At 34.1% G+C, this 9,769-nt stretch overlaps 1 protein-coding gene across 1 annotated transcript; it reads right to left on the bottom strand.

Moving 5' to 3' along the window:
• Positions 1-279: 279 nt before the first annotated feature.
• Positions 280-6,231, bottom strand: LOC140892946 (vacuolar histidine transporter YPQ3-like). The gene is made up of 13 exons (XM_073302009.1): positions 6,094-6,231; positions 5,548-5,822; positions 5,116-5,158; positions 4,598-4,624; positions 4,427-4,519; positions 3,320-3,483; positions 2,648-2,816; positions 2,442-2,573; positions 1,785-1,904; positions 1,376-1,396; positions 933-991; positions 686-776; positions 280-582 (listed from the first exon to the last, which is right to left on the bottom strand). The coding sequence occupies exons 2-13, from the start codon at positions 5,781-5,783 to the stop codon at positions 517-519; spliced, it is 1,221 nt and encodes a 406-aa protein (XP_073158110.1). The 5' UTR covers positions 5,784-5,822; positions 6,094-6,231; the 3' UTR covers positions 280-516.
• Positions 6,232-9,769: the final 3,538 nt, after the last annotated feature.

Below are 9,769 nucleotides of genomic sequence, written 5' to 3'. Positions count from 1 at the left end.
TGTGTGCTTTTTGCTTAGTATATATAAATTAAGAACCTTTTCGGATATTTCGATCTTTTGAACGAAGTTTTTGAACCTTAACACCCGAGCAATAGTTTAAATAGTTCACGAATAAGTTCAAATATTTCGAGCCGAACTCGAACTTTATTTGAGTCGAGCTCGAGCCAACATAATTGAAATTTTCGAGCTTCGAATTGAGCTCTAACTCGAATATACATGATTCGAGCCGAACTTAAACCTTAATTTTTTATTATTATTCGGCTCGATTCGGTTCGTTTGCACCCGATCAACAAGCCAACATAGAAAGAAATTAAAAATAATGCCTCGTGAAAGTCTAAAAAGAATTATGTGCCAATTGGCCAAAAAGAATATTGCATGTCATTTAACTGTCTCAAACAAGCTTCCACATCAGGGATGCGTGAAACGTAGCACAAACACTTGATCTGGGGATGCCACAACTGTAGAACAGATAGCTACCAAGGAACCATGATTGTTTATTCATGATGCAACAGCAGTTCACTCTCCGCACTTTTCCTCTTCTCTCGTGGGCCGATAGCGAAAGTATATGAACTGAATAAGTATCTGTGCTATCTATTAAGGAGAGACAGGGATTTTTATAGATAAACATATATATTCTGGGCACAAAGAGCAATCGAAGTAGTGAGGATGTGTGTTAAAAGGATACAAAAGTATCAAGAAGCATGCATCCTCCGGCATCCACCAGCCATGGCAGGTTTGGTCTTATTTTCGACCAGTCCAAGCTTTTAACAAGAATGCTGAGAAAGAAACAATGTAAATAAGAACTTGGTTGCAAGAGCGGACCCAGGATTTGGAACAAGGGGGCGAGGGGAGGGGGGTGTTTACTGCCCCTCCATCGGCCGCTCGAATGATCACATAACTGAACAAAAACCACACATGTTGTAGTAACTCACCTTGCCACATATGTAGCATTGCCAACCACAGCAAAGACGAACATTAGCGGGTTAAGCCCCTGCACATTAGACCGTTTAAAAAAAGAAACAAAAAAGAGAACTTGAGCAAGAGTATTTTTGCGTTATGTTTATGCTTATTTGAGAAATGGTACTTCTGTTTCTTGATAAACAAATCAACCTGGGGGGAGGGGGGTCAAACTTGTTTTCATTTCTATTTTTGATAGAAACAGAAAACTAGTGTTGAAAAAAATAGTCATAGACAATTTTTTACTGTTGTAATGATTGAAAAAGATATAATTATGAAGCATTTTATTTTTACTTATCTTATTTTCTAAATTGATTAAATACATTTGTAATGCATTTATCAATGTTTAAAAAATTGTACAAAAAAAAAATATTAATGGTGGTATACTCACACATATATAAATAAAAGTAATACTAACCTCAGCAGTTCCCCTTCTGATCTGCACAGATGAACAAAGGCATAAAGTAAGAACTTTCCATGCTTTTTGACTACTAATCTATTATCTATGCTATTAGTTTAAAAAATGGTGCATCTAGTAAGATTATGAAACTAGTTAAACTTAATTAGTTAAGAGACATTTACGGTTATGTTTTCTAATTTTTAGAAACCGAAATCAAACCGTATCTTCTCGGTTTCCATTCTGATTTCAGAACAGAAGCTGAAAAAATTGGTATGGTTCCAGTTTTTTTGGGACGATCCTGGTTCTAGTTTTAGTTCACGATTCAAATAAACCGTGGCCGGCTCTACTTTTAACTAGTGTTTGCAATGAAATTTCATTGACGGATGAATCCATTCGTTCATTATGGGAATTCATAAAGTATGCTCACATTTAAGCAAATTTGAGGAAGACGTCCACCAAGGTAAACAACTGCCATTCCCCAGCCAAGATATGATCCTATTCCACTGTTCTCTGCAGCCACAGTTCCCTGTGTTAAAACTCTAATTTCCTGCAATGACCATGATTGATAAAATGTTGTCACTCGTATGAGAAAACTTCTTCACATCATTACGTGCAAATACAAAAAAATAAAACACAAACTAGGCAACTTATAACACAGGCTAGATTATGGATGCAATCGAATAGAGGCAACTTAAATATGGTACGATTGATATTCAACATTTTGGAACTTGAGAAGCTCGAACATATGACATATTTTTCAAGCTGACGTTAGGCCAAACTATTTTATTCGATAGCTTGCCAGCTATAAAGTTTTAGTTATATTTTATAAGCTCTAGCTTAAACTAAAGTCTTAAAATTAACATACTTAAGTTCAAACCAAATTAATCCTGCACAAATTCGAATTTTGATCCTGGTTGTAGTCAGTTCAAAATTTACATGTTTCAAATTTTGAGCTGGCTGAAAAATTGAGTCCAAGCTCGAATATGAAAAAAGACTATATTTGACTTGTTTTCTTCATCCCTCCGTAGACGCATCATAAAACATACAAATTAAAAGAATAGGATTCACAGGAAGTAATCTCAACCTTTGCTTTTAAAAGCTGCCTTCTAACATGAAAAACCAATCCTCCAGTTGGGTTCTTTAATTTCATATCATTGTGATGGATTCCTGATAGTTTCAGGTTGAAACTTCCAAGGAAGAATGTCACCAAGAAAACCTGAAATAAGAGAATGTAAAAAACCAGATTCTAATTGTTCTGACTTTGCAAAGGAAGCTGTAAAAAGCTCTCACCACACAGAACAAGGTCTTGGGTTTTGGAGAAGACACGGATGGCATTGGCTTAACTTCACCGAGCAATGGCTCTTTGAGCCCTTGCTGTTCAACGTCTGAAGTCGGAGTTCTCTGAGCTGGGAAGGATCCTGCTATAGGTATATGACTGACTGAAAGAGATCTTGCTGACCTGAAAGTAATCAAAACACCAAGTGAGCAGTTCAAGAAGAGACCAGAATTTCAGTAATAAGCGTTGCATCCGTTTTAAGAGCCATATGATGAAATATTCAAATCTGTTCAAAATTTCGTACGGTGCAATGAAATCCCATGGAGAAAAGCACCATCAAACTCTTGTACTAGGCCAGTTAATATTGCTTGCAATAGACACAGTTACTGATATAAATATTAAGTGAAGAACCAGGACAAGTATTTTGATTAAATGGAGATGTTTGTAAGTTTGAAGTACAAAAGTTTTATCCAGCTTGGTGCCCTGGTTAGTTCCATCTCAATTTAAAGGAAAGAGATCAAAATGGTAAGCACATGGGAAGAGGAAATAACCAAGTTCACAACTTACGCACCATACTGTAGTTCTGATATGCTTAAAAAAGTTGCATGCATGGAGATCAAGAAATTACACACCATATTCACCATGAAAGTAAGTATGCATTCCAATTTGAGAGAGGAATTCCTTACATAAGATACCGTTCGTCTTCAATGGAACTACTACTTCGAGATCTGTTTGGAAGGGGAATGGGAGAGCTTGGAGCAAATTTATGCTTCTCTACATTGTTGACTTCTTCAGCAGTCACACCAAAGTCGTACTCGCTTTTTTTTTCTTCATCCATTTCTTGTGAATCCTTAAAATATTAGACAAAAAAATATTTATTTGAAGTTTCAGTGCTTCAAAAAAATTATTTAGTTGGATGAAGGTTGGTAAAATGTCAGCAACATTATAATGAAGGATAAACTATGTGCAATCATGATGGTAAAACTCTCTGCTTGCGTGGCATTCCGAGGTTCATGATTTTGTTCCTACTTCCTAAATCAGAGTCATGTTAGATTGCATGCTCGCATTTGTTTAATAAGGGCAGAAGGAAACTTTCAAAACTGTCTTTACAATATCATGGACGAAAAGGAGATCCATGTAGCCAACTGAAACAACCCTGATACAAAAATTTAATGATGTTGACGACGAAATGACAGAAATACAATAAAGTCTTTAAAAGGAAACAGAGAAGTATCCCTTAGTTTAAGGGCAAATTTATCGAGTTATTCCGCAACATTGCTGTCACATGACATTTTATTTTTCAGAATCTAAGGTGTGATTCCTAGTTCTTTTACATCTCTTCTCCCTTTTCCCACTATTGGCTACAGTTCACTTTTGCACAATTGTTGCTCATCTCATTATTTTGTAAAGAATGCATTAACGCTGTGAATATTATATCAAAACATTAACTATACCAATGGCCTAGTTGATCCTAATATATTTCTTCCTTTGCTCATTGCATGACATTATACATTGTCATTATCTTTATCATGTTTGTATATGTATCCTGCAGTTCATTCCTATTACTTGTGTGTGCCGACCAGAGATATTCAGGCTATCCTACTAAACCAGAGTTGGCAATCCATATTCAACTCACTGCCTTTTCCAGTTTCTTAATTAGCAAACCAAACCATCATCACAGAACATTAGGCATCAGCACGACAAGTATTAGCAGTGCAATTATATTTTTGTTAAAAAAACACTATGGATCAACGTGAGAAACTTTAGTTGTAACACATATTATAAGTTCTAACCTCATGCCTCCTTTTGTTGGATTTTAAGCGTGGGTAAATATGCCCATAGTATACCGCTTGCGTGGTAAGCGTCAAGGTAGTCGCCATATATAACTGCAACAAACAATAAGTGTCATGTATCAACTTTGATTTAAAGGTAGAAATTTTAATTTAGAAATAATGATGCCTTACCACAGCCATATAATATTGTGTTGGAAGCTGCAATAAAAGTGTGGCCAAGGATGCAAAATGTTATATTAGAAAAACCAACTCAACACCAAAGATTAGCAAATCAATAGAATATCAATAAATTATCAACTTTGGTTGGTATCGTGCATATAGAGGCACTAGTCCAAAAACGCTCCTAACTTAATGAGTTGCTGGACGATAAATTACTACTAGTTCAATGCTGTAAAGATTAAAGCATGATACAAGCAGGTTACCAGAGAACATACTTTGATAAAATGTTCTCTCAGAGATTAAGAAAAAATAAAGATGGCCCTATGTAGGAACAAATTCACTAACTTGCATTGCAAAATCAACCAGCCTTTTTTAGATCAAAGAAACATAAAACAAGTAGTTATTTATGTATGAGCATAGATAAATTATTATTGTCTTGCATTTCATTTCCAAGACAGAACAAGCACAGGTTGTCACTGATATGTTCAAAAAATTATTGAGACATCAGCATTACTCAAAAAACAACTTACAGTTGCTGGTTCTAGGACGCAGCCAAAAAGGTTGAATAAATCTCTGCAAAAAGAAGAGATTGACAGAAAACCAGTCACTAGATTTGCTTATAACCACAAGAAAACATGCTTATTATGCCGCAATGATCTCCGATACACATAACGAAACAAGCAACACATGTAACCCAGTTCTGTCCGCAACTATAATAAATTTTTTTTTGCACCCATTGCTTCAGCCGTTCTCCAAAGATTGTGGAAATTCAAAATCCCGGGTTGATCCCACAGACAATCCAATCATAGCAAGAGAGCAGTTGCCGTTTAATTGAAAATAATTCCATTCAATGTGCCTCTTTAGAGACAAAGTAAACATGTATGATTGATAGACGAGGTTACTTCACTTATATGATTAATACAAGAAAAAAAGAGGCAGTGGAAACTTAAAACAAGAATTACCCAATTATCCATGTCAAAAGAAACGCAAAAGAGAGTCCATCTGCAGATTTCTTGGAGTGGTTGGTGACGATCTGAGGTACTTCTGCCACACACCAACTCATCACACTAATCAAACCCACTGCCAACGAAAACTCATCTCTTGTGCTGCAAATACAATAACCCATAAACTTTCTTGCCCATTGGGAACACTTCTGATCAATGGGGCAAATCACGGATTCGCTCTTCAATAGCCCCATTGAACACAATTCTGGAAATAACCCAAAATCCCAACCAATCTGCAACAGTTAAAACAGTAGAATTCAGTATAATCTTACTCTAAAACTAAAACACCAGACAAGGATTGCCCAGATCCAGAAAGCCTAGAAGAGAAAAAAAGATCCCATCTTTTGATCGTTAACGTAAAAGGGTAACTCTGGATTGAGGATTCCATGTTCTGAAACTTAGCGGCAGCTAAAAAATAATAGGAATCCAATTCCAACGAAATTTACAGTAGATTTATGGCAAGAAATCTGTACAGAAAACACGCATATCAATACAAAAATTTACCCGAAAATGGCGGCGGCGCTGTTTTGACTAGAACCAGTGATTTAGTGCGTAGATTTTCGGCGAAGAGAAAAATCTTGATGTTGGGTGGCAGCAGAAACGCAGCTTTAAAACCTACGTTGGGGTTTGCATGTTCCTACTAGGAATCTCTTACATTTGTAATTTGTTTTTGTTTTTGTTTTTTTTTTGACAAAACATTTGTAATTTGTTATTCACGTTATATCCCTCAACTCTTTGAATTGTCAGAATAACCCCTAATCTTCTAATGAATTGTTTGATTTTTACCCAACAATTTTTATTTTACTCGGATTGATGTATTAAATTATTAATTATTATTACATTTAAAGGTGTGGGTTTTCGTTTTTGGTATAAATTAATTTTAGTCTGTATGTATCGCCCAACTTCTTCTTCTTTTTTTTACTTGGCTTTTACAAGATCGCACAACTTCTTGTTTTTATTAATATTATTACTTAGTATTTTCATAACCAGATCGATATATAATCAAGCCAATAAATCCTTAAAAAACGATTCAATCAGTCTAACATTTGAACCGGATGATCGAACTGATCGAGATACTTTTTATATAAATAATAATTAATATAGATATTAATATCTTTTAAATTTAAATTTAAATATCTTAAATATGTGTATATATAATAAAATATATATTTATTAAATTTTTAAACTAAAAAACAATGAAAATATCAAATATAATTATATATATAATTTTTAAGCCAAAAATAAATCAAAATACTTTAAAAAAAATTTAAAAAGGTGAACCGATTTTCGATTCGTCCGGTCCGATTTTTAATCGCCTAATGCTAGTATTTATAGTTGGATTCTCGAGGCAAACCTATATGATATTTATGGTGTAAATCGATATTATTTTAATCTAAGTGATTAATAAATGATACATTTAACTAATTTTAATCTTAATTTGACTACGTATAAAAGTTTGATTCTGATGACAAAATTGATGGTGTTGGGGACATAGTCCGTCAAATTCTGGGTGAATGAGATCCTACCATCTGAACGAGTCTTCTCCCCAATAGCAATTTTATGGGGATTTCCACGCGATCATCAATGACTATTCAACCTAAAAATATTAAGTAAATGTTTGCAATTTATCTAAAAATAAGTGTTTATGGATTTTTTTGAACAAATATGATCATTGCGAAAAGGACCAAGAAAACCCCGTTCAAGGCATAGATGACAAGTTTCAAACTCTAAAAATAAATTATTATGGATTTTTTTTCTAACAAATTTAAAAGTTGCAAACACTACTTAAATATCAGTTGTTATCACATTACATCAGGATTTAAGTTTGTCTGAAAGAAGGCAAAATTTTGGATATTGCAAGCTCACTCGCACCGATATCCTAAGATTTCGGTAGTGTTTGGGAGAGCTTCTAGGAAGCACTTATCAGCTTTTCATTAACAAAATTTTGAAATTTTGTTAACGACAAGTTGATAAGTGCTTTCTAAAAGCTCTCCCAAACACTACTTTCGTCAGATTCAAGATTCAATTAACAAATTGTTCTTTCAATTTTAAAAAATTCAAAATAAAATGATGCAACTATTCAAATTTAAGCACTCAATATCTAAACATAAAGGAATTTGGTTATCTCTTCATGAGTATGTCTCTTGTGAGACAGTTACACGGATTTTTATCTGTGATACAAGTCAATTAAACTCATATTTATAATAAATAATAATATTTTTAACATCAAAAGTAGGACTTTATAATGAGTGACTCAATTAAGAGATCCGTCTCAAAAAATTTACCCGTAAGACATAAGCACAAAATCTCATGTGAGACTCTAACATGAGATTTTGTGCTCATGGAACCATTTAATAAGCATTTGATGACTTGTAGCTAATATGACGTAAAAGTCTCAAATTTAAAATGAAATGTTGTATTTGAGAGCCAGTAGTACTAGTACGTAACAAATCCCCCATAGGCCAATATAATTAAAAATGAATCCGTCTACTTTGCGGAACGAGCCGATTTGACAATTTTTAGTTATATTTGACAGGTTGACTAACGGCCCATATCACAATCCACTATTTAACGGCGCCAGTCTGCTATTTAGGCGGGTTGAAAATTACCAACACACCCCGCTTAATTATTTGGCTGGACAGGGCGGCCCTTGAAGGCTCCGATAAAGTATTATTTAATTTTTAACAAATCATAATATTTTTTATTGCTTATATAAAAATTTAATTATATCATTGATAATCAAATTCGGAATTAGCAGTATTAACGATTTTTGGTATTATTTTCGTTTCGCAAGTTTTTTCTCTATTTTTGTCAGAATTTGAGCCTGGTAAAAATGATGGGCTCAAAGGTCCAAATCTAATGTCAACAATGTCTTTCCAGTAGTCCATTTTCAGGCCCAAATTAAATCTACCGTACAAAGTCTGAAAGAGGAAAGTTGAAAAGCCGTCCGAGCTTTCGGTAAAACAAGAAGTAAATGATCTTATAAAATAAGGAAAAATAAGTTTTTTGGTCCATTAACTTGTTCATGTTTTGGTTTTGATCCATTAACTTTTGCAATGTGGGTTTTGGTACATTAACTTTGCATTTTCAGTGTTTTTTGGTCAAACTGCATACATGTCAACTTTTGATTGGTCCAAAATGATGACGTGGACCAATCAAAAGCTGACACGTATGCATTTGGATCAAAAAATATTGAAAATGCAAAGTTAGTGTATCAAAACCCACATCATAAAATTTAATTGACCAAAATCCAAAGGGGCAAAGTTATTGGACCAAAAAACTTATTTTCCATATAAATAATTACTATGTTAGAGATGTTCATCCAATAGAGATATTTTTGTTATTACTATGTTCGAGAGTTGGTCCAATAGAGATATTTTTGTTTAGCAAATCAATTTAATAGTTCGGTTCGATTCGGGAAAAGATTGAACACTTCAATAAAATTTGGGAAGTTAAAATTTGAAATCCATACTCTACTTACGTTTTCGCTCGTTTCAAGCAAGTCGAGAGTATTGTAACCAATAGTTTGGTCTCAATGAATGGCTCGCTAATAACGTTTTGGGATTCTGGTAATATGGGGTGTCACAAGTTACCAAAGTTGTTATCTTTTCATTGGTAAATCATAAAGTTTAACACAAAAACTCACATGAGATGATCTCACTATTGATTTTGTGAGACGGATCTTCAACTCGATCCAACTTGTTAAAAAGTATCAGTTTTCTAAAATGTGGTAACCTACGTACCACCACGATTTTCACAAAGATGATGCTTTTGGACGTTGTCGCATAAATCGACGGCCTAGACAACTCGAAATCGAGATGAACATATTACAAATATAATAGGGAAAATTGCAAATTTAGTCTTGTATGTTTGTCACTTTGCGATTTTGGTCCTTTATGTTTTCACATTTCAGTTTTAGTCCTGTATGTTTCAATTTTTGGCAATTTCGGTCCTTTTTCTTCGAAAATGCTGACGTGGCACTGTACACGTCAGCTCCACATCAGCATTGAATTTGTGCCACGTCAGCGCCACATCGGAAAAAGGACTAAAATTGCCAAAAAAATAAAGATAGCGGACTAAAACTGCAATCTGAAAATATAAAGGACTAAAATCGCAAAGTGACAAACATACAGGACCAAAAAAGCAATTTTCCCAATATAATATATATATATATATATAT

This window comes from Henckelia pumila, chromosome 3 (assembly GCF_033568475.1).
Source record: "Henckelia pumila isolate YLH828 chromosome 3, ASM3356847v2, whole genome shotgun sequence".
Lineage (NCBI taxonomy): Eukaryota > Viridiplantae > Streptophyta > Magnoliopsida > Lamiales > Gesneriaceae > Henckelia > Henckelia pumila.
Note: the sequence above shows the minus strand (reverse complement) of the source record. Positions and strands in the feature narration are given on the sequence as shown.